This window comes from Cupressus sempervirens, chromosome 5 (genome assembly GCF_028749045.1).
Source record: "Cupressus sempervirens isolate cs-2001-9-10 chromosome 5, ASM2874904v1, whole genome shotgun sequence".
In the NCBI taxonomy this organism is placed as follows: Eukaryota; Viridiplantae; Streptophyta; class Pinopsida; order Cupressales; family Cupressaceae; genus Cupressus; species Cupressus sempervirens.
Window position 1 is genome coordinate 811146150 of NC_143122.1, and position 27306 is coordinate 811173455.

At 34.4% G+C, this 27306-nt stretch overlaps 1 protein-coding gene across 4 annotated transcripts in view; it reads left to right on the plus strand.

The window, feature by feature from the left end:
- The window catches only part of LOC149558362 (phosphatidylinositol/phosphatidylcholine transfer protein SFH10-like), a 285735-nt gene that overhangs the window by 13523 nt on the left and 244906 nt on the right, over nucleotides 1-27306 (plus strand). Inside the window, exon 1 of one of the 4 annotated variants that reach the window (XM_089832625.1) lies at nucleotides 10038-10238. The exons of 2 other annotated variants lie outside the window; for them this stretch is intronic. In XM_089832625.1, coding sequence (XP_089688751.1) covers nucleotides 10082-10238 — 157 coding nt within the window. In that variant the 5' untranslated portion in view covers nucleotides 10038-10081. Of the gene's footprint in view, nucleotides 1-10037; nucleotides 10239-27306 lie in introns of those variants that run through there. One more of the 4 variants, XM_089832626.1, reaches the window with a different exon arrangement.

Here is a 27306-nt window from a genome sequence, read left to right on the forward strand (position 1 = left end):
TACTTTGCAGCTCCAAACCCTTATACTTAAGCAAGGGCACAAACCCAATAACTCAGAAAAAGGTCAAAAAGACACAAGCAAATAATATTTAACCGGATGCTTTTTCCAATGAAATGAGCTCATATTTATAATCCCTTGTTGGCAAAAGTTTCCCAAAAGAACTAAGCTCCTAAAACTCTCCAACACAACTCTTTTAGTAATATCTCTTTATGACATTATTATAATAAAATATCATTATAATAATGCAATTTGAATTATTAAATAAATAAGAGCTCACTCAATTAATAACCACATCTAGTGCAGGGGACGACCAACTGCTAGAGCCACCCACTGCATTGCCTAAAACAAACTTATTTGAAATAGTAAGTCCACAACTGGAACTGCCTAATCACCACGAGGGTCACTATAATGAATTGACTCAATTAATAACCACATCCACTGCAGGGGACGACCAACTACTAGAGCCACCCACTTAATTGAAATAGTAAGTCCACAACTGGAACCCCCTAATCACATGAGGGTCACAATAATGAATTGACTCAATTATCTGCAAAATCTTGCAAAAAATGGGGACATTACACTGTACAACTTTGAAACTGTAGGAGTCTGAGTTAAATCACCATTTGAGCTCCAATGTGATTTTTGAGTTGAAATCACCAGAGTTGCCAGATTGGCTCTCTCACCAATGTGGAAGATGTTCCTTGGAAGGAATTTTGTCCTCACTAAGCTGCATGATAAGCAAGTTCAACTAGAAAAGAAGATATTTCAAATATCAAAACCCAACGTAAGAAATGAGCTTGTCAAATTCACTTTGATATCTCCTAAAAAACTTATGTCCCTCTCTACCTTTTTTCCTTTAAATTTATGGTGTTCAACCTCAAAGGGGCTTCATTTATTAAATTTGAATAATTTTGCTTTAACATTGGGCACCCATATAGTCCTTTACTAATAAATTAAAATAATAATAAAGTTAAATATTTAATTTAACTTTGTAATTTAATAATTTACGGTCATTTAATTTAAAAGCACTAAACTATATCAATAACTAGAATAACAACATTAAATGCGTCCATTGATTATACTAAAATCAGCAATCTTGACAATTGGTTTAGTTGGTGCCAAAATTGACTTACCATATATAGTAAGTGAAAAAAACACCCATAACCACTCTAGGAAAGGGTGTTAGCTCAAAGAAAGTCTTTATTGGAACAAATTGTTGTCATGTGTCCCCTAAGCCAATGTATTAGCCTATAAGAATTTGTTGAATAGGCTAATAACCCACTATTTGAAGTGCTATTTGCCTTTGCCTTTTTAAATTAATTTTATGTGTCCTTTTATTTCTAGAAGATGGTGTCCGACCTCAAAAGGGCCCCATTTATTAAATTTGAACATTTCCTCTATAACATTGGGCACCCAAATTGTCCTACATTAATTGGACCATTTCAATAATTGAAATAACAACATTAACTACATCAGTTGTCCATACTAAAAATAGTAATACTAACAATTGGCTTAGTTGATGCTCAAAACCGACTTACTATAAATAATAAGTACAGGGAAATCATCCAAATTTACTTCAGGAAAGGGCATTTTGATTAGATCAATTAGCTGATCTCAATGAAACATTGTCTTTGTTGGAACAAGCTGTCATCTTTAGTTCCCAAGGCCAACTTTTTAGCTAATGAAAAACCTGTTGAATAGGCTAATAACCCACCAACTGAAGAGCTTACGAAAGGGTGTTGGTTTGTGATGATTAATTAGGCAAGTACTGAATTTTTTCGGGTTAACTCATTAAGCGTTTTTAGGGTTAACTTGTTAACTGACTCCCCTAAACTGCCTAAAAATAAGTGGTGGTGTAATGTAAAATGGATTAGATTGTAATTTGCTCTTCGCTAGATAATACAATAAGTGGATCATTGGTCTCTATTAAGTGGTGGTGTAATGTAAAATGGATTTGATTGTAATTTGCTCTTCACTGGATAATACAATAAGTGGATGATTGGTCTCTAGTGGATGTAGCCCATATTGGTTGAATCGTATTAAATCTCCGTGTTATTTGTTTTTCCATCTTCTCTATTTTTTGCATTATCTTAATATTGTTTATTGCTCATATCTACCTAAATCCTAACAATTAGTATCAGAGCAATGTATTTATCACTAATTTGACAAAAAATCTTAGATTTAGGTGAGAGCAATGGTAGAGGAAGGCATGCCTAAGGTTGATAAGTTCAATGACCAAAGCTATTAGCTATGAAAGATGCAAATGGTAGATTCTCAATATCAAAAGGATCTTTACATACCATTGGGTGGACAGGCAAAGAAGCCGACAACTATGTTAGATGAACAATGGGAAGGTCTTGATAGGAAGGTGCTAGGAGTAATACAATTGTGCTTGGCATCAGAAGTGACTTTCAATATAGCAAAAGAAACAACAATGAAGGATCTAATGGGTGCATTAGACAAAATATATGAAAAACCCTCAACCTCAAATAAGTAATTTCTTATGAAGCATTTATTTAGTATGAAGATGCCAAAGTGTGGGTTTGTTAGTGATCATTTGAATGAGTTTAACATGGTTACTAGTCAGCCAAGTTTTGTAAAAGTTAATTTTTATGATTAGGTCAGGGCTCTCTTGATTTTATGCTCATTACCTAAAATTTGGGATGGCTTGGTCATGGCTCTAAGTAACTCTGTCTCTACTTCAAACATTTTAAAGTTTGATGATGTGGTTGGTGTTATCCTTAGCGAGGAAATGGGACAAAAAAACATAGGTGAGATATTAGGTAATGCTTTTGATTGTTGAGAATAGGAGGCGACAAAGGGACAGAGGAAAAACCTAGGTAATCATGAGAAATCAAGGAAGGACAGATCCAAATCTAGGGTAAATGTGGAGTGTTGGCATTGATAACTGTTTAGATGCATAATAGAGAAGGCAGACTTTAAACATGAACAAGAAGATCATAAATCATACAACAATGACATATTGCAAATGATAAACTTCTAACTTGAACAGTGATAAAGTTTATTGTTAATCAATATTGTATCAGAGTTTCAAATTGATTAGGTATTGAATTAAGCTTGATAAACAACAAGCTGATACACAAACAAAAAATCGAAAAAAAAATCAGAAATCTTTATCAAGGTCCTTAGCTCTGATGCTCTCCACCGAGTACCCAATACTTAGGCTACGTGTACTCGGTACTTTGGTACGTGGGTACAATACTAGGGGTGTGAGTATGAGTACCCATGCAACCTTCGGTAATACTAATTATTCTATCCCCCTAGCTTCCACAGTATTGGATACAATTGTATCACACAATCGACTTGGGCACATGAGTGAGAAGGGGATGAAGCTTCTCCATTCAAAGAATTTATTGCCAGGTTTGAAACAAGTTGATTTGGATTTTTTTGAAAACTATGTTTATGTAAAAGAAAAGAGGGCCATATTTCTTAGGCTTGTGAAAGAAAAAAAAGTGATAAGTTAGAACTTGTGCATTTTGATGTGTGGGAACCAGCCTAGGTACCATCTCTTGGTGCTTCTTATTATCCTTTTACTTTTATTGATGATGCAACCAAGAAAACTTGGCTTTATTTCATTCTTGGAAAATGTATTGTATTTGAAGTCTCTGAGAAATTGAAAGCTTTGGTTGATAGACAAGAAGCAAACTGAAGTGTCTTAGATAAGATAATGGAGTTAAATATTTTAGCAAAGAGTTTGATAGTTATTGTTTATATCATGGTAGTTGTAGACAAAAGACCCTTCCTAGAACTCTATAAGAAAATTGTGTGTCTGAAAGGATGAACAAAACTATCATGGAGCGTGTAAGGAGCATGAGATTGCATGCAGTATTCTCTTTGCAGGTTTGGGTAGTTGTTGTAGACTCTTGTTTACTTGATAAATAGAGGGCCTTCGAGTTACTTGGATGCTGGTATTCCAAAGGAGGCATCGACAGGGAAAAATGTAAACTACTCATTTCTGAAAACTCTTGGTTGTGAGGCATTTGTCTATATTGATATAGAAAATCGATCGAGGCTTAAAGAAAAATCCAAGAAGTGTATTGTTATTGGGTATGGTGTTAATGATTTTGATTACTGTTTGTGGGATTTTGAGAATCACAAAATTGTTAGGAGTAGAGATGTCATATTCAATGAAAAGGTCATGTACAATGATTAGATACAAGGAAACAAGCACAAAGAAGAATGCAAAATGCATGATGCTTGATGACATCCCAGTAATGTAGTCCTAACATTGTTAGAAAAATATTAGAACCACAAGAAGTTCCTCAAACTCCAGTAAAACAAACTTCCAAGATAAGTAGATCTCTTGAATGATATTCTCCTTCATTATATTATTTATTATTGATTGACTTTGGTGAACCAAAAAGTTATGTAGAAGCAATGGAGGCTGAAACCAAGAAAAAGGGAGAGAAAGGAATGAAGAGGAGATTGATTCCTTGATACAAAATTAAACCTAGGAGTTTGTTGAATCACCTGAAGGTAAAACAACATTGACTAACATATGGATTTATAGGTTAAAGGAAAAACATGGAGGAAATAAGAGGTACAAGGGTAGACTTGTGGTAAAAGGTTTTGCAGAGAATAAGGTATTGATTTTGATGAGATATTTTCTTGAGTTGTTAAAATAACTTTAATTCGAACTATTTTAAGCATTGTGGCCACATAAGATCTCTATCAGCGACAATTAGATGTCAAGTGTAATACACCAAATGGATATTATCTCCAAGTTTTCTCACAAAATAGTTTTCAGAATATAACAGAAAACTTACACAATGAATCCCAATAATATTAACCAGTAATTGCTCATATAAATTCTTCATAAATATGTTATATCATTATACATCAGCAATACAATAACCAATTATTAAAGATCCAATCCTATACACAGTATTATAGTCATATTGAAAAACTAAGAAATAACTTGTAAGTACATGTGAGACACCTGATGTGACGTCTCCATGGACAATAGCGTTCTATCCACTGTCTATCGACATAAGAGTTTCCATGCTTAGGCTAGATGAAAGTTGAAGGTTTCCAAATAGCTCTCCAAGATAGAAATTGAAATATGAATCATAAACGAAACACGCCCAAAATGTGTCTCCCTTCTTTTAAAGCATCAAGTTGTGACTCTTCAGTTTCCACTTCTCTATCTTTCGTCATCTTCTTCTTTTGTCATCTTTTAACCCCACAATCATGAGTCAATAAGCCATTATGGGTTCCCATATCCATCTGCTAGCATCACTGTGGCCAATACTGGTATCTCTTAAGTTAGGACCTGCAATGCTGTAGTACCAAAAGTGAGAATGCAAGACAACTATCACTATCATAGTTGGATCCCATGTCAATCTCTGAATTTCCATTGCAGCTATAGGTTGCGCAACTCTGATCATAAATCTTCAGTTTTGTACCATCACAACATAATCCACAAAATGTAAAACATACATCCTGTTAACACCTCGATCCCTAACCATCCTATCAGGAAGATCTTGGGTGTAGAAATAGATGATCGAATCTCTAACCTCCTGAATCAGCCAACTGAATAAATAGATGCCCAACATTCTAGGAAACCAACTCATCATGACTCAACATGTCACTGTCATAACTTGGATCAGCATCAAGAATGACAACACTGCCACCAATATGTCATTGAACTAGAAAAGTAAACATCTCATATGGAATTTATCGCAACATGTGTAGTTCCCACTCATCTACATGCAACTCACTAACACCTGTAAACCAAGCCAAATCTGAAACTGTACTAGTAGTCCAAGCAGGGCAGCCACAGATAAATGGAGTATGCTAAAAGATAAATTCACCAATCAATAAGTAGGCAACTGCCATATTATAAAAACTTGGTTATAAATCTCTAGGTAAGCCATTAAAAATCCTCAGGGCACACTAAGGACAACTCTGAATTATCTACTTCAACATAAGTATCATCACTAAAATCAACATCTCCATCAATGAAGAGATCGTTGTCAAATGGAATCTCTGAGTTAGTTTCACTTGATTTGTCTCTATCCACATGACAATGTGAAGATGTACAACTATTGTCATAAAAATCAGTTGTCATAAAAGTCAGAATTCTTGTGGTTTACGTCTTGCTAGTCCTTAAAGTTTTCTTCAACATAATGAGCCTTATATAGATAAGGTGAAGTGTATATATTGTGCTCTTCTTCATTCTCACTAAAGGTGTGAATCCCTTCTATCATTTGTATGATCTCCTTAGCCTTAGGTTCTTGACCATCATTTTGGTGAGTGGCTGTTTTAGAAATCTGATTTTCAGCTTGTTGTAATGAGTATTGAGTCATACTAAATTGGAGATATAACTCGTCTATCTCCCTCTCTTTATCTTCATCATGTTTGATAGCCATATCCATATCTTTGAGCAACTTCAAGTAATCTGATTTCATTCTTTCCAGTGCTTTCTTAAGAGTGTGAAGATTTGCACTATTGATTTAATTCATTGTCCCCTTCTCCTTTTGAACACCTTTAACTTCCCACATGGTTTCTTCAATGTTTTTATGGGTTTTGTCAAATTGCAGTAAGGCTGCAATAACCATATCATTTGATACCTTTGGCTCATCCGCCAAATTATATGCTTCAAAATCACTAGTATGAAATGGAATTTCTGATTGGTCCTTCAAATCAGCCCTATAGTAACGTCATCTTGTTGTAGATTCTGAATACTGGATTCAATTTCAGCCGCACCCTTTTTAGAGTTTCCTTCTATCTTCATTTGTATTGTCTCATCAACTATTACGCCATTGATTTCAAATAGTCCATCCTCATAGAGAGGTACTTTTTCATTTTTAGACATATCATGTAGTTAGACATTCTCATGAAAGTGCTTGTCAATAACCACTTCCAAGTCACCAAATAAGATGCTAGAACAATCCTTACTATTAACCATAGCAGGATCCCTCTCATGATCTTCATCATGTTGAAGTTGGACTTTCGGGTTCTCAACTTCTTTAATGTGGATCTGAACTTCTTGAGCTGACTCTTCTTCCTTGTTTTCCTCAGAAGTGTGATCAAGTGACCATATATGCCTGCATGTAAAACAAATATTTAGATATATATCCATATGAGTCATCTCATAAATTAAAAGATTCTTATAGGTATTCCAAACATTGTCAGACTTCAATATAATAGGCCACCCCCTCCTTGAATGATGTCAGTTTCTTTATATTAAAGTTAGCAGACTTCCCTTTAAGAGCATATAAGTGCTCCAAAAAACATAATAGAAAATCAGGAAATAATCTATATGAAGGCCAACTTTCACAAATCACTCAAAACTATATTTCATATTTGAATTTTACAACACTTCTTCACCCCCACAGAGTAATAGTAACTTTCCTCTTGTTTTTTCCACAGAAGAGTTTTGATGCAACCAAAATGACCAAGGTTGACTCAACCTCAAGAATATATGTTCGTAGAACTTAGAGACGTTGTCGACACCCACTAGTTTAATGTGTTTGCCCTTACTATATTCCTTAAAAAGTTGTTAACAATCTACAACTATAACGGGTATTTGGCAATTCCACATCCAACGAATGACCTCCTTTCAACAGCTTGTCAACTTCTAATACACACCAGTTCATCTATGCTTAAATGACATTACAAAAGAGCTGTCAATTTACTCCTGAGGAGAATCTCTTGTACATTGCTCGCTACGCCTTGTGTCTTCCAATCAAATGATGCTTTTGATGTCGTAACGGTTGCTAGGTAACAAGAGAAATCTTGAAGCATCCAAATGCCTATCTTGATAAATATTGGCGTGACCTTCCAAACTTAGAAATCATCGCTTAAAAATGCTTGACAATTATATCTATTCTCATGTTCTTACAAAACATTTATCCGGTAATAATGCCATTGTAAATCGTTTGAGATATAACCCAAAATGAGTGTCCCTTCCTTCCTTTAAAGCATTAAGCTGCGATTCTTCAATTTCCACTTAATCTTTCATCATCTTCTTCTTTTGTCACATTTTAACCCCTTTTATAATATTAAATTGACCCATTTTATAGAATTGCTTTAAACTCTCATAAGCCAAATTTAATATTATATGAATTTAACCTCATAATTTCTGATGTCCCAAAAATGGGACATTACATCAAGACATCTTTTTTCCATGGAGACTTGGAGGAAGAGATTTATATGGAGCAACCATAAGGATATGAGGTCAAAGGTAAGGTAAATTTAATCTATCATTTGAAGAAGAGCTTGTATGGGCTGAAACGAGAACTCCGACAATGGTATCCAAAATTTGATGCGTAATGGCTGAACAAGGTTGTAATAGATGTCATTCTAATCATTGTATTTATTTCAAAAGATTGGATAATGGTAGCTATAATCCTGTTAATATATATTGATGATATGCTTGTTGTTGGGTGTAATTTGCAATATATAAACAATCTTAAACATAAATTAGCACAATCATTTGCTACGAAGGATTTGGGTGCAACAAAACAAATCCTTGGTACAAGGATAGCTACGGACAAGAAGAATCACACATTGATATCATCTCAAAGTGATTACATAGAAAAGGTGTTGAACATATTCTGGATGCAAGATGCAAAACTAGTTAGTACACCTTTGCCTAGTCATCTTAAATTGGCCCAAGACACAGGAGGAGATGGATTACATTTCTAATGTTCCATACTCTTTAACAGTTGGTATCTTGATGTACGCCATGGTGTGTTCAAGGCTAGTATTGCCCATGTAGTGGGAGTTGTGAGTAGGTATATGAAAAATGATGGAAAAAGACATTGGGATTCGGTAAAGTTGATTTTGAGGTATTTGAGAGGTACAACAACACAATCTTCATGTTTTGGAAGCTCTTGTTCCACTTTGAAAGACTCTTGATTCTTATTTACTAGGAGATCTTAATAGCGGGAGGAGTACTACAGGGTATGTTTTTAGTATAGGTGGCACAATGGTAAGCTGGATTTCCAAATTGCAAATGTGTTGACAAAGGCAGTAAGTCGAGAGAGATCGACTTCTTGCTGATTTTCTATTGGTCTTAAATCTTGATCGGAGTGGGAACGAGAACCTGTCAAGTCCATGTGCATCAACCAGTGGGATCTTTAGGGATGGCGGTGTTGCTACAAATCAATCTCCAATTGGGAGATTCTTTATTGTAGAGGCTGATTAATCCTTTAATGGGAGATTTTTGATTTTTAGTGACTAATTAGGCAAGTACTTTATGCTCGCCATGTATTGTGGGGTTAACTTGTCAAGTGCCTTTTGGGTTGACTTGTCAAGCTTTTCACTACGTTATTTCATCAAGTATATTTAGGGTTAACTTGCTAACCAACATTTGTAAACCACCTAAAGGGCCTATAAATAAGTGACGGTATAATGTAAAATGGACTAGATTGTAACTTGTTCTTTGCTAGATAATAAAATTAGTAGATGACTTTTTCTCTAGTGGATGTATCCCATATTGGGTGAACTACGTTAAATCTTTGTGTGATTTGTTTTTTATGTCTTCTCTATTTTCTGCATTATCTTAATATTGTTTATTGTCCATATTTGTCTAAATCCTAACAAAGGGAAATTACATAGGGATTTGATGGCTTTGCATTGCTGTTATATCATTTTCTACCTCATACTTTCTAAGTTTAGCAAAGAAATAGGGAGCCATTTTGAGAATTAAATCATCACATTCAAAATCAAGGATCACCATAAAGGAAGCATCTTTAATTCAAATAAGTTTCATTTTGAAGGAAAAAGTGGAATAGAACCATGTGGTTTAGTGTAATAATCATATGTTTATAATGCATTCTATATTTCTTTATTTGTTTTCTATCTCCTCTTTTTTCTTTCTTTTACGGAGGTCAATAACTATTGACTCCCATTACTTTAACATTGAAGAAAAGTTCAATCCAATTTTTGATCTTTGTTTTATTTGATCCAGAATTGACATTTAAAATATATTCATCTTAATAAAAAAAATGCCTTGAATTTTTTTAATATGACTAGTGACACTAGCATGACATGCTTTCCAGCTCCACCTGAAAAACTTTTGACGTGGAGCTCTGAATTGTTGAGATTAGAGATGGGGACCTCATCCCCTTCACTTGTTCAGGCTTGCAATCTCAACATCTTAGTGAAGGTACAAGGCCTGCAAGCACAGTGGTCCAATAGGGGTTTGAACCTTGGTGGCCGCTTCGCCAACAAAGAGTTTGAACCACGACACTACATGTTTAGAGACGGTACATAGGATCTAACTCTAGTAGCATATTCTATATTTTTACCTTCTTAGCAAAAGGAGTCTAACATCATGCAAAGATTCCAAACCATGGAAATTCTCCCTGGGCAATCAGCTGGAATATCTCATTGTATAGAACTTCAAGAGTTGTAATTCTTGTGATTTCTCTCAGGCAAGAGGTGACTGCAGGTCACACATCTTCATCAGGTAGTCTCATAGACCTGGGTTAGACCAAAGCGATCATTGATGCTTCTAGAGCCCATTTCAAAATCTCACAATCGGATTGATAAACCTTTGATAAACAAATTTCTTCTTCATCAAACTATTAAGTAAGATCTTTTTCCAATGAATTAAGCACATTTCCCACTTTCTTTAAATAAAGGCCCAGGTTAAAGAGGATTGGACAAGTCACTAAAATGTTCTGTTAAAGGACTCTTGTTTGGATCTATTCTTGGTACACTCATATAATGTGACATCTAAATCGTCACATTACTCTATTGCTGCTGGTTTCAAATAAGTCACTCAGATTCAATTCCAATCTTTACATTTCAATGTTGTTTTCTCCAATTCCATATTCTGTCATTGAATGTTGTCATTTCTGTCATGTAATGGTTGACTCTAGTATGCAAGTACTGGTCACCAACATGCATTTGTAGATTTTCATCAAGTTGGCTGGAAGCATGGCTCTAATCCCATTGAGTAACCCTTATTGGATTTTTGTGCTCACATAATGTTTTTAATTAAGGGTAAAACAAGTTTTGAGGAGATCTTAACCCCTTACTAAGAGGTTTTACAGGGATCTGAAACCCACCTATAGAACACCACTTGAAGATGAACACAAACAATCGACAACCAAACAACAACAGTCCTAAAGAGACAGAACCAAAAGAATTGACTGTTACTGTTAAGTTTTGAGCACAAAAATAAAGATAAACAGTAATAAGGGAGAGCAAATTAGATACAAGAAACACACCCGATTATCTTGGGAAAACCCTTCCACTTGAAGGGAAATCTGAAAAACCCAATTAATCAACAAAATATCACTTTATTGATAATAAAATGTTCAAGTGTACAATGTTCTTTGCTTGATGCGATATTTATAACAAAAGAGAGACTCTTCACTTTCCCAAAAATATGACTTCATTGTCAAATACACAACTCTTCGTGTTTCCATGCCTCTGTGCATGTTGTACGACACATCTTTATATTTAATTTTACAATTTATTGTCATAAATGTCCTCTTCAGCTGAAGATGACCATAACTATAACAACGCCCATATTTCTTGAGATAAAGATCTCTATTGCAGCTACAGGATTCAACAGTTACGGCATTAGGGCCGGAGCCATAAAATGAACCTGCTGAGAAATACAGAAAATTTGAGGCCAAACACTTTCAAGGGAAACAGATAGTAGAATAAGGCCTTAGAACCACGCTTTCCTTCAGTGCAAGCTAAAGATTCCTTCACAGTCTGCAGGCTCGACCTCAAAAGGAGCATGAAGAACAGAATAGAGAATCCATCCTTAATCCACCTTAATAGGATAAAAGGAAGGAAGTCAAACTAAGGGCAGCAGCAACCTCTTGCAGCATTTTTGATCTTCTCCTGAAACACCAATCTCCACCTCAAAAGGAGAAAGGCTAAGTCAGTAAGAGCAGCAAAATCCCCCTATTAGCAGCTCTACTTATTTGAGGAAAATATATCCAAAAAAGCCATCAGGTTTGCAACTTGGGTCCCTTGAAAAATTTTACTCAAAAGGAGCTCCGCCTCAATAGTAGAACTGTTAGTAAAAGCCGAGCACACATCAACAAAAACCCTTAACTAAAAAACGATATAAAATAACTGGCCCAAACCACTTAAAGGCCACCATCACTGAAGCAGACTGAGAGAAGCCAGCAAAGAACCCTCCAATATCATAAATCCTTAACACATCCAGGTAAGAGAAAAATCTCAGCAACAAGAGAAGAAGGTGAGAGAAATGGTTGTTTTTTCGGAAGTTTTGATGGAATGATGCGAAGTGTTTGATAAATTTCATAGATAAATTGAATTGCTTATTACAGTTCTAGCTATTCCAAGCATGTAATGCATCTGTTCAAAATATTGAAATTTTGTTTTAACTTCTGATTTTGTAGATTTAACAAGCAGTAAATGTTTCAATCAGAATTTTAAACAACCCCGACCTCATAGAAATTCAAAGAAAACTTTCTTTAAAAAGGAAACCATGACTGGGTGGCCAGTTTTCTGGACGAACAATATGAACTGAAAATAATGACACCTTGAACAAAGTCTTGCATATAGATATATATTCACTATGTCTCCTTTATGCCTTTGCTGTTGGCGCAACCTCTTGATTTATCATAATAGCCCCTTTTCATGACCAACTCATGAATTTCTCTGGATCTCTCTCTGCCTGGCGCAACTATTCTTTAAATTGTGATTAATGGCAGCAACTTAGACTAAATTTTAAGATGCATCCTTGGAAGGCCTCACTCCCTCCTAGCCATGATTTACTCTTCCCAAAACCCTACATGTCACCCTTATGGGGCATGATTGGCAGATAATTGAAGCTACAGCTTATATTTATGATCCTTATGCTCATGTTGCCTGTGGAGAATGTTTTGCACCTTGATTTTGACTTCCATGACCTGCAGATTGGTGACACCCAATGATGGGGACACAACCCAAGACAACAATGAACGCAATAGGAAAAGGGGAATATTATTATTAGAAGTGATATGCTATTACATCCAGTACAACAAAAATAGACTCCACGACATGCCTTATGGGCTTACAATGTTATTAGATTATGGAGAAACCCTTCTCACATTACCTTCTCCCAAACTCCAACAAAAAACTACCTTTACAATGCCAAAAATGTCCTTAAGTAAACCAAATTAGGTTTAGGGCTAGGAATACAGTTTAGAATATGCCATTTGACATCCATCGCCAAAATAGAAGGTTCTAGAAAACACGTCAGTAATTGGTGTAAAATTAGAAGAATCCAGAAATGGTAGTCCAACTTTCGGAAGGCATAACTTTTGATTCGGGACTCTGATTGACGAACCGTATACATTTTCAAAAAGCTCTCCAAGCGCTTTATAGCTCTGTGAATCAGCTTCGCTCGTCTCCCATTTTTTAGGGCCCTTACGAGGCCGTTTAGTGCCTCAAATCTGACTTTGAAGTGCTCTTAGGTCTCCAGTGAACTTAAAACTGCAATAACTTTCAAACTGTAAAACCTTTTGACTTGATTATTTTTATGGAGTGCTTTAAATTACAAGTATAATCATCCCTCCAGTTTAATCCCTCTAACTCATTATAATTATGGCTCAATTACAAAATAATCTATTTTTTGCATTGGCACGTATCCCAAGGTGCTAAAAAACTCTAACCCAGAAAACCAATAGTGGAACCATGAGAGTTGGAATCTGAATTTGACCCAAATGGGTTTCCAGAAATGAAAACACATTAAACAGAAACTAACACTAAGCATATTTTTGGGTGATATAGGATTGCCCTTACACCACTGGATGCTCCTGCATCAGACACCTAGGGTAGATTGAAGAGTAACCCTGTCACTTTATAGTTGGTAGAGGAAAACCCAAATGGGCAACCTCCGTTGCGGATATCCAAGTTGAGTCCTCTATTGGTTGTCCTTTCCACTTCACCAGGCATTTTTCATACTGCCTGTTTTTGGTACTCCAGACCACACGAGTATCCAAAATTTCTTCAATCTCTTTCTTCGCAGAAGTAGGAATTGGACATGGCTCCAACATCAATTCCTTATTTGCACCATCATCATGATATTCTGTTAAGTTTGCAATATTTAAAATAGGAGAAATGTGAATCCCATCTGGCAACTCCACCTCATATGCATTTCCTGAGTGATGTTTCTTCAAAATTTTGTAGGGGCCAAATTTCTTCATCTTCAGCTTGTTGTAGGTACCCAATTGAAATCGTTCCTTCGTCAAATATACCATAACCTGATCTCCAACTTGGAATTCCTTATGTCTCCTTTTTTGATCTGCCCTAGCCTTGTACTGTAGGTTCATCTTGGTAATATGTGCTCTCACTTTCTCATGTAGGTTATTGACATGTTTAGCAAAGTCTTTTGCCTCAGCACTTGTCCTCTCTCCTTGCTCCATTTTCCTCAGCTCTAGTGTAGTCCTTGGACTACTCCCATACACGATTTGGAATGGTGATCTACTAGAACTCCTATTTATAGAGTTATTGTAAGCAAATTCTGCCTGTGGTAGAATCAAATCCCATCCCTTGGGCTTATCTCCTACTAAGCACCTCAGCAAATTGCCCAGACTACTATTTACTACTTCTATTTGTCCATCAGTCTGCGGATGATGTGAAGAACTAAACTTCAATTCTGTCTTCAACTTCTTCAACAAAATCCTCGAGAAATACCCAACAAATTTAGTATCTTTGTCAGACACAATACTTTTTGGGAGACCATGTAGCCTTACCAACTCTCTGGAAAACAAATTTGCAATCTGCATTGCATCATGAGTCTTGTGGCATCGAATGAAATGTGCCATCTTGGAGAACCTATCATCGAGAAATACCCAACAAATTTAGTATCTTTGTCAGACACAATACTTTTTGGGAGACCATGTAGCCTTACCAACTCTCTGGAAAACAAATTTGCAATCTGCATTGCATCATGAGTCTTGTGGCATCGAATGAAATGTGCCATCTTGGAGAACCTATCAACCACCACAAATGCTGAGTCATTACACTTTTTTGTCCTTGGCAATCTTAGAACAAAATCCATACTTATGTCCTCCCAAGGCTTCGATGGAACAGGCAATGACTCATAGAGTCCAGTATTTTGACTAAATCCTTTGGCTGTTTGACATATTTGACATCTTTGCACAAAGTTCTTCACATCTTGTGACAATTGAGACAAAAAATAATGTTCTCTAATAATGGCAATGCTCTTATCTCGACCGAAGTGTCTTGCCATCCCTCCACTATACTTCTCCTTAATCAAGTTCTCCCTTATGGAACTCTGTTGAATACACAATTGACTTCTCTTGAACAACATACCATGCTCAATCATGTAATCTAGCCACTTGGTCCTATCTAGAGTAACAAGTTCTTTACAAGCCTTCCAAGCCTCTGCAAAGTCAGGATCCTCAGAGTACAGGTTCTTGAGTTCATCAAAGCTAACCCCTTCAACCTGCATTAGTATCAGCAACAACTGTGTCCTACTTAATGCATCTGCAACCTTATTAGACTTTTCGCTTCTATGTTTCAATATAAATGTATAGCTTTGCATGAACTTTACCCATTTCAAATGTATCTGATTCAATTTACCTTGGCTATTTAGGTATTGCAATGCCTGGTGATCAGTGTACAAGACAAATTCTTTTGGCAACAAATAATGCCTCCATTTCTTTAAGGCTTGAACTATTGCACAGAACTCCTGATCATAAACAAAATACTTCTTCTTTGCATCATTCAATTTTTTATTGACATAGGCAATAGGTTTTACCTTCTTGGCTCAATACAGCCCCAATAGCACTGCCACTAGCATAGCAATCCACCTAGAACACTTTGTTAAAATTAGGAAGTGCCAACACAGGTTGCTCTGTCACTTTCTTCTTCAACAATTCAAAACTCCTGGCAGCTCCTGTAGTCTACTTGAACTTTTTTTTATCTCCCCTCATTGTTTCAGTTAGGGGTGCACATATACTACTGAAATTCCTAATGAATTTCTTGTAAAAACTAGCCAGACCATGGAATGACCTCACCTCAGTGGCAGGCCTTGGAGTAGGCCATTCCAAGATGACCTTCACCTTCTCTGGGTCCATTTTGAGACCCTCAACTGATACAACAAACCCCAAATAGACTAACTCCCTTTTGACAAAGCTACACTTCTTCAAATTAATTAACAATTTCTTTTCCCTCAACCTTTCAGGGACACTACGAATGTGCAAAAATGTTCATCCAAAGACTTACTGAAAATCAAAATATCATCTAGATAGACAATAACAAATTTTCCCAAAAACTTCTTTAGTACCTCATTCATGAGCCGCATGAAGGTGCTTGGTGCATTGGTCAGTGCAAAGGGCATGACTAACCACTCATATAGACTCTCCTTGGTCTTGAATGCAGTCTTCCACTCATCTCCCTCTTGTATTGATATCTGGTGATAACCACTCTTGAGATCCATATCTTTAGCTCATTGCCTATCCCTGAATGGAATTGCTCTATTGAAGCCAGAGGATTTTGTCCTCAGCTTGAGCCTTTTGAATTTTCGCCCATCTATAAATCATTGGAGCTGTAATAAATCCAATCGGTTATAACTTTGTCAAACACCAAATTCTTTTATAATTCAGTTGTTCGACATTTCGTCAAACACTTTGCAAGCAAGCTTTGATACCATTGAAATAAGACTTGTTGGCTCTCAAACAATCTATGTTGAAGAATTGATTTCTTTTTTTTTTGCTCTTGAGGTTTTGCAATTTTGATACAAGAATATAGTGGCAAACTAGAAGACTTTGCAATAATAATTTCAACTCAAATATTTAGATATTACATAGGGAATATACAACTGAAAAATTCCAGATTTCAATATGAACTTAGATATTGAGTATTTCCACAAAATACCAACAACCCAGTTGATAAAATATCTCCTATTATCTAAATCAACAATACCCAAAAAAATTAGAAGTTACAATCCATGTACTTACAAGTAAGACATGCCTTGAAACTCTTTGAAATGAAGAGTAGCAGCAACAAATAATTTTTTGACCAACAAATGCAACTGCAGATGTGGAAAATGCTGCTTCGAAAGTGTGGATAGAAATTAACACCTAGCAACAGATTTAAACTGGCGCTCAACCAACTCCAAATTAACCAGCACACAATTTGATATAACAATTCTAGTGAATCCCTTCACAAATTCTAGAACAACCTCAAGCAGCAAGAAAAATTAAACTTCTCCTTAGAAACAGTTAATACAGTAGGAGAAATGACAAATCGTATACCTCAGCACAATTTGCCAAGCAATCTCAAAATTGAATCTACAATACTTCAGTTGTAGATACCAAACCCATATACTTCAGCAAAGGCACAAAAATCAAAACTTTAGAAGTGTCACAAAGACATCAAAGAAACATAAGATAATCAAATAATTGGATGCTTTACTCATCAAATGGGCTCATATTTATAATCTCCAAATGGCACAAAGTTTCCCAAATGAACTTCACTTAAGAAGCTTCTCACACACAACATTAAACTATAATAAAGTGCCATTATAATCTGATTTATTAATTGCTTTTGGCTCCAAAAGTGACCTTTTTCATCATAACTTAAAATTTTGACACGTAAGGTCACTGTTTTTTGTTCCCATGATTTAAAACTTTTTGTCTTGGTTTCAACGAGCTATGATACTGAGGTGACCAACCAACAACACTATCAAAATAATAACCTCAGCGTATTTATATGAATAATAATAATAATTAACTCGTCTTGTGAAAACAACTAAAGGAGCATCAAAATCAAAATTTGACAACACCAAAGTGATCCTGATGATGAAAGATGATGAATGAACTAGATAGGGTGACTTACTATAAATAGACGCTCCCTTCAAGATTCATGGAGCTCAAACTGGAAGCCTGAAATAAATACTGAGAGCATCCTCCAACTCTTCTAACTCAATTGAGCTCATCTGAACCAACAGATTGACTTACTATAAATAGTAAGTCCGTCAATAGAGCCAAAACACAGCATAGGCTACTGGAAAGTCTATAACCACACAATTGAGACCCTCAAAAGCCACTGTTAGGTCACGAGGATTGTGATGGTGAACTGATCTGATTAACTGCAAGAACCTGCTAAAAATGGGGACATTACAGGGGCATTGATCCTGTTGGAAGGAATTAGGCTATAGGCACAAATCTCAGAAAGAGAAATTGTAAATATTTTGAATGAAAATTATTTTCTCTTCAACTCCTTTTATAGTTTTCTTTGTTGAAGTATCGCATCAGTCAAAGTGATATGCTCATTACATTGAGTATTTGTATTCATGATTTATATGAACATTGTTTTATGTCTCATATTACTGATAAGAATATATGTATGTATGTATATGTATATGTATATGTATATATATGTATGTATGTATATCTATGACTTAAATAAGATACGAGACATGACTTTGTTGCAACCTCTGTTGGATTGATTTTATTACAGCTACTTCATTGATGATAAATTGTCCTTAAGATAAGTATCTTATATATATATATATATATTATATATATGTAATATAATATATATTATAGTTTATGCATTATATATCTTATATATATAATATATAAATGATGTATGTAATATAATATGTATTACATATATTATGCATTGTTTACCGTACTGGTAAAGAAATTAACGCATACAGACAATGGATCAAAATGACAGAATTATATTCGCATGTGCCGGACGTTACATTATGCTTGATAAGATAAGATCAATGATGAATTACAATGATCCCAGACGGGATATAAATACTATCCGCCGAACCTTCCCGGAGGAGTCCGTCGGCCACAAACATTATGTCCGCTACAAACTATTTACCCGTTGGCTACAAAATACAAAACACTGACAACAATCATTCTGTCGGCTACAGAAACACCGTTGGGACCATCCAGTCGGCTGACATGCATTATATATTATTATATAATAATATAATATTATATTACATATATGGTTAATATATTTATATTATATATATGTTAAAGGTGAGTTATACATATTTATAAACTAAATGGTCATTAACTACAGAGACATGTCTCTTCATGTCTCCTCTCATATTTATATGAGATCCAAATCTGCATTTGGAAATCATCAATTACAATGACAATGATTATACATTTGTAGAAACGATCTTAGTTACTTCAGTATGGTTTTAGAGCAAGGTTGCAAATAAATAGAATTAAATAAAATAAAAATGTCAAGGTTTGTTGGGTTGCAAATGTTGATGTGCAAGATGGTAGACCGTACTATTTCCCTACAGAGTCTAGGAATTTCCTTCTGCACAGGACAGTGTTTATCATACTGCAATATATAATTATGTGTGCATTATAACTACTTGTGAATTGGTGATATTGACTGTTGGGAATTACTTTAGAAACTTAAGGATAATCTCTAGCTCCTGAAAGATGATTATATTTCTCATAAAGATGAAACAAGCCATCAACTATTCCAATATATAGAACGTAGGTGAGTATGTTGGAGTTGTATAGAGCTCAGACGAAGCAGCAAATATTGGATGTGTTTGGTCAAGGAACCTGATGAAAGGCTTACAGCAGTGATTCATGATACAAAAATTTACTCAAACACCATCAATCTCATCGTTTTGGAATAGAAAGTATGAAGTCAACTTCAAAAGGAATGTTCTAGGCTGCAGCGATGATAGAAAGCGTTGAGAGTTTGGAGACAACATACAATAAATATATCGACCTGCCTGATAAAAGAAAAGGAATAGGAGTGGCCAACGTAAGGATATATGAAAAAGACTATACTGTTGACTCTTCAGCGGTGCGTACAAAGGAGGATATATAATATTATAAGACAGCTCAATAAATGACAACTTTGTAAATAGCAAATCAGCGAACAAATGAAATAACTATTAGATTCACACACTTAATATACACAATGATCTTAAGGGAGATGAAGTCCAATAATAAAAGAATTTAATGAGCAGCGACAAAATAAGACAACGGTATCCAATAACGAAAATGAAGTTTAAGGCAGACATTTGAACATAAATATCATGTATGACTTGTTGGGTTGTATCTACTCTTGTTCACAGCAAAAATATGAAAACAAACTGAAGACAGGTGTTTTCATCTCATATTTGAATCAAAAGGAGATCTGATAGCCATTGAACATCAGAGGAAAGCAAGTATAATGAAAAGAATTAAAGTAAACAAAAGAAACTGATTTCAAATCTGCCATTGTATATTACAAGTCTGCAACTCTTACAACACTTCGGAGGAAGATTAATAAAGTGAATGAGTCCACTATATTAAAGCAATGCCTTGCCAAGGGTATCAAAATCTGAATCCATCGATGTGGAAAGTTTTTAACAAAACAAATATCAAAAGGGAGCAGTGGTTAAATAATAATGAGAGATATGTTTCCATTTTGAGAATCGTGTGAAGAAAGTAAATGGGAGAAAAACTATTGTGGGAGGACACATTATTAACTTTGGATGTGGATTTTGAAAAACCCCGTGAATAGGAAAGACCAATGTAATGTGGTGAGAAGTTTGCAAGACCATTATAATGGCTCAATAGAATAAGATGTTTGACAATAAGCATTAACAAGTAAGGGGATTAAATAAGGACCGAAATGCATACCATAACTTGTCAAAGGTGATGAATCAGCCAATTCGAGTAGATAACTCATGGTAAAGAGGAGGTAAGTATTTATCTATTTCATTGTGAATATGCACTTAAGTGAATATTAATTGAGAAATAGTTAAGTAATATGTTTTACTATATTGAAAACATAGATTAAAATATACATATTGAATATATGTATATATTTAAATATTTATTTGATCTTTATTATATTGGAAATTATATAAAGATTATTATGTTATACACATAATTAGATCATTATGGATTTTCATTTTATAAATGTAAAATTATTTTCTCACAATTATAGATTATTTATATAGTGAATCGTGATATTATTAATGATAAATATAGTTATGTTGTAGGAATCCTAACTAATGTTAAGATTCTTATGTATACTATAAAAGCTATGTGCCTTGATCTTTTCCTTCAAGAATGTTATTTTAGGCCACTTTGAAAGAGAGGGAGCAGATAGATGATATGATTCAGTCAATCTTCGGTGATCTCGATCATATTGATTTAGAGGGAGTAAATCGTGTTGTGATAGAATCTTCAATGATCAATAAATTGTAATAGTAAAGAGGAATATAATTCATTCAACTATGTGATCTTAATGGACCTACCCCTTGTGTACATGATATAAAAGTGCAAGTTGGAACTTAGAAAGAAGTCAAATTTGATGTGATGTGAAAGTGTTCAATGATATACAAGTGGTAACTTTACATTGTGGGGGGAATAATAGGCAATGTTTCATTCCCACTTGAACCATCCTTAGAAAAGGAGATATTTCGTGACCCTCACGAGTAGATAAGTACTTGTATCTTTTACATTTATCTATTCATTTATTTGTAATTCTATACATACTTAGGGATTAGTTGCTTTGATCTTTTCCTTTATGTTTGAGGATATTCTTATAGGAAAAGAAGGTACTAAATTTAATGATAGTAGTTCCAAAGACCTTGATGATTAAGATGGATAAAGTGAGGCTCTTGAAGAAAACATCTTTGATGATTAAAATTATGAGATTCTTCTACATTAAGAGGGAGTATGACACTCCTTCGAAGGCAATGCTGAAGCTTAGAAGATTGATACTTAGATGGAGTATAGAAATACATGTGGGTGATTGCATGATGTTGATGGGCCTACTCCTACATATATCATGAGGGAGTCATGAGTTTGATAGGCATCCTTGGGTAAAGAGAGTTTCTGAGGAAGTAACAAGAGGACCTAACTTCTCAAGATCAATGTTCAGAGGGAGAAATTTTTGAGATGCAATCCTTTGTGGATGATATCTTCTCTATGAGGAGAAGTTCTAAGAAAAATTCTTTATAACATGCTTTCCTCTATGAGAGAGAACTATAAGGTGAAAAACCTTTGTACCACCCTATGACTAGGTTCATGGTAGTTACTGTTTCACATATGATATGTAATGAAGGGTGACGATCTTTCATGGACATATATATTTAGAAGGTAATTGTTTGTAAGATGATGATCTTGCAAATGATAGGCCTGTTATCATGGACATCTCTAGATATTGTTTCGGACAATTAGAGATCATAGATAACGAATCCATTATGTACCATGGACATCTTTAGATATTGTTTCGGACAATTAGAGATCACAGGTAACGAATCTATTATGTTATCATGGACATCTCTAGATATTGTTTCGGACAATTAGAGATCATAGAAAACATATCCATTATGATTACTCTAGATATTGTTTTGGACAATTAGAGATCATAATATATGTTATGATAGTGTTCATAGCATGGTGATTTTAGCTATTTAACAAGTCGCTATTTCAGAGTATTAAAGTCAGATAATATGTTGTGTATAGATATCCTTAATTCTGATGTCTCATAAAATATTTTTATTACTTCTCCCTTGCTATGAGGGAGTGTTGAAGTATAGCATCAGTCGAAGTGATATATTGATTACATTAAGTATTTGTATTCATGGTTTATATGAACATTGTTTTATGTCTCATAATATTGATAAGAATATGTATGTCTATGACTTACATAAGATACAAGACATGACTTTGTTGTAGCCTCTGTTGGATTGATTTTATTAAAGCTACCCTCATTGATGATAAATTGTCCTTAAGATAAGTATCTTATATATAATATATATATTATATATGTAATATAATATATACTATATATTATGCATTATATATCTTATATATATAATATATATATGATATATGTAATATAATATGTATTATATATTATGCATTATATATTATTATATAATAATATAATATTATATTACACATATGGTTAATATATTTATATTATATATATGTTAAAGGTGAGTTATACATAGAGTTATTTATAAACTAAATGGTGATTAACTATAGAGACACGTCCCCTCTCATATTTATATGAGATCCAAATCTGCATTTGGAAAGCATCAATTACAATGGCAATGATTATACATTTGCAAAAACAATCTTAGTTACTTCAACATTCTTTTGCGAGAATTTTTTTTATATTTACTTTTAATCTTTTTATTTCACCACAAAAAATATGACCTTCTAAATTGCCTTTCTAATCTTGGTGCCTAGGAACACAATTTGAAGTCGCTTTTATGAACACTTTTAAATAATCAAAATTTTTCATCCTTTTAATTTATTATTTTTTGACCACTTAGTTTTTGTAATGTTCCCAAGTACGGAGGGATTGGAACTGTACTTAGTCACTGTGTGATGATTGCTTGAGGTCCGTATGGAAGCTGTACGGTGGTGAGAGGATGAATAGTCGTACGAAAATGCTTGGTTGTACAAAGTGTCTTGGTAGAGGCCGTACGACGTTTTGGTGATCTCGCATATGTTGGTGTCTGTATGGTGGAAGTGAAGGGGAAGCTGTATGGTATACAAGGCAAACTAGGCGCCATATGGTAGTCACTGGAGAAGCGTGTTGTTGTGATAGAATGGCTGTACGGTGTAGCATTTTAGGCTTTATAGTAGGAGGAACAACTGGGCCGTATGGTAGAGTAGTTTAGGTCGTATGGTAGGAGGAACAACTGGGCTATATGGTGGAGCAGTTAGGTTGTATGGTAGGAGGAACAACTAAGCCGTACGATGGAGCAGTTTGGCCGTATGGTTGTCATGTCTCCATGTTTATAAGATTTAATAATAAAATTAAAATTACAAGAGAATTAATTATAATATGATTAATTATTATATATATTATAAATATAATGAGAAAATTGATATCATATATATTATAAATATAATCATATGATATATTATGTATGATTATAATGTGATTAAATAATGAATACAATAATATGATAATATAATAAATAAAATGATATTATCATAGAAATGGATGAATAAAATATTTTTCATTTTATAAAACTATATTATAGAACTTATATTATAATATACAAATCATGACTTCCCAATGAACAGTCACGACCTAAGGAAGGTCTCTACTATTATTGAGCTTATAAGTAGATAATATGGAAGAACAAAAAACAGGGGGACAGGGATTAAGATTTTAGTGTCCTGTTATTATCAGATATTTGGAAATGAGAAATGGCAGGTATAATACACAACTATCAATATAATTTGATGGGAGAACCATGGAGATGATCATCCATTATTTATAGAAGTTGATCACTGTTGGGAGAAACTATTCTAAGCCAATCCAAGAATAGATTAGTAGACAACATGGAAATGGAGTACTACATTCAACATAGCACAAACAACTACATTGCATTAAGCGTTTTTGTAGGGAATATAATTGGCCTCTACACCATACACGAGAGAAAAGATTTTTTCTAACTACAATCAGGGAGTTCACTAGCCGGGCAACAGAGATATATCGACAATCTGAGATGGGAAACTCAGACACCAATACAAGATAGCTAAGGAACTATATGTGTTTGAGGGAATGGATAATTGTGGACTTCTTTATTTGAATCGTTTATCAGACTAGTGAACAATATAGGAAGAGCATATTGAGGGTTTCTTTTAGAAGACAAATTTAGAAGACATCTTCTAGACGTTGCCCAACTGAACCCACTGAGAATAACGCACCTGTTGGAATCTTTGATTTCACCAGAAATATATATAGGAATTCATACGACAATGGGAGAGAGTTGTTACAGGTTAATACACGAATATAAATAAAAGTTGAGTATCAAGCTACGCATCAGTTTGTGCAGTCATAACCATATCAACGGGAAAATATTCTTAGAAGGAACGATAAGGGATTTATAGGAAGTTATCCATAGCTAGTAATATGGAAAGAAGTGCCAATGGAGAACAACAAAGGAATTACATAGACATAAGAGAGTCTACAAATATCGACCATGCTAAGGAATAAAATAACAATTACTAGACGTCTACCTTTGATAGAAGGAAGGAAATTACTTACATGAAGGAAAGGGTTGTGAAATACATATTTACACATCAACGTGGACAGGAGGAGCAGATAGAAATCACAAAATCGATTATATCAGAAACTAACAAATGGAGGAAGATAATAAAAATATAGTGGTAACAAGGATTAGAAACAAAACATTCAATGGCGATAAGATCGGTTATGTGGTTACAAACAACCACTATCGTAAGAGAAATTGCAAACTGCACATAGTAGAATGGAATGAGGAACACACTGGTTGCCAATCAAGGAAGGTCAATGGAAGAACCAAACGCAATAGCCACAGGTGAAGAGCAGCGATATTATAAGAAGGAATACGATTATTAAGAAGGTAGTTGAGATAATAGAATGAGAACATTTCAGTTTAAAATTTAACTCAAAATTAAGAAAAAACCATGATAAGAAGAATAGAAACTTATACAGAGTGATTCATAACTCTATAGATCATTAAACTCAAGATCGATCAAAAAGGGTAAATAGCCAGTTAAGATAAAAAAAAAACTCAATTATTAATAGAGATATAAAACATAGTTACATACATACCAATGAAGAAAATAGCCTTGTTTCGCAGAGACAAGGTTCCAACATCTATGCCTTAAGCTAGAAGATGGGGACATTACAGTGGTATCAGAGCATGATCTTGCCATACTGTACGGTGAATCTTAAATAATGATCAGTATATAAGAACATAAATTATCATTAGAGAAAAGAATGGGAAAAAAGATATACACTCAATATTTGATATAATTATAAATAGATCACATACAACGTTAGATCTTCACGAAAGGAACCTCTAATGAATATGAGGAAATTTCTAATTTATATAATCATCCACAACAACCATGACATCTTCCGCCAATAGCTTAAGAATATGCTCAGTGAGTCCAACAACACTTGCGTCGGTATAAACATTTCAGTTTGGCACACCCAACAACATTTACATAATTGGAAGTTTTGATAGACCCAATACAAATAGAGTAGATTATATCCATGTGAGGGATTTGTTGCATTGACATATGCCGTTATTACATAAGGTGATGCAGGGAAACCTTCTATTCAAAGTAATGGTTTGATAAAAAATAAAAAAATAATAGAGAAGGAATTTATATAAAGACACATTACAAATAGAGAAGACAACATATTATATGAGATTGTCATCCAGAAATCATTTACTATTATTTGTGCCTATAATCCATCAACACATCAACAGGAGTTATATATAACTCTTCCGTTGTAAGGGGATTAAGTCAAACATATCAATCTTCTAGATCCTAGAACTCATTACAATTGGAGTTACAAGAACACTTCCTTGAAATAGAAGATGTGGAAGAAGAAATCAAAGACATAACATGTACCTGTCGACATATACAAAGATAGAACATCAGTAACAATGAGTAGTCAGGCGAAGGATTCAAGTAAGAGGAATCAATAATTTAGCAGTGTTTAGATGGAATTGAAAAGGAGACAACAAGAATACCAATTAAAAATATGTAAGACCAATCACTAATTCTGTGATTTGTTACAACTAAGGATAAATTGTTTTGGAATATTGAATCTCTTGAGATCAAGAGAAAGAAGAAATAGACTACTCCAAGAAGCCACCAATAAGAGGAAAATAATGCATAACGAATTAAGGTAGAGAGATAACCTCTCTTAAGGACTTCACAAGATATTCTATAATTGAATACTCTTAAGGAAGTGAGGTAGGGAATCGAGTATTCTCTGAAGGACAGTACATACTCTTAAGGAAAATCATATGCATATGTAAGGATGGATACACCCAGAGTGGGTATCCATAAGGCCTAGGACGAGGAAGAACTCCCTCCTAGGAAGGATGGATATATCAAGATTGATTATCCATAAGGTCTTAAAGAGAAGCATCATGAGAAGATGGTGCTTAGTGGAGAACTGTTCTAATAATTAGAGCCCCAGGAAGCACTCCCCTAGGAGCTAAGCATATGATCACTACTTTTCCTTAAAAATGGCTTAAATTGGGAATTAGGATCTTATGTTTTATTTTTGATAAAAATTTCTTGTTGGAATACTAATACATGATGTAGGTTTATTTGACAAGGAACTAGTCATCACCAACTCGGGTAATAGAGAACAACAATCTAAACTTCAAGTGGATGGTTACAAATATTGTAAAGAAATGAGTTTTGTGAAACATCTCCTTGAGCTTGACTTATTTCAAATTGTAGGAAAGAATTTACTGAAGCTTCAAACATGTGTATGCTCCGTGTTTGCATCGTATCTTCATGCATCAATGTGTATACTTTGTGTCTGCATCGTGTCTTCATACAGTAA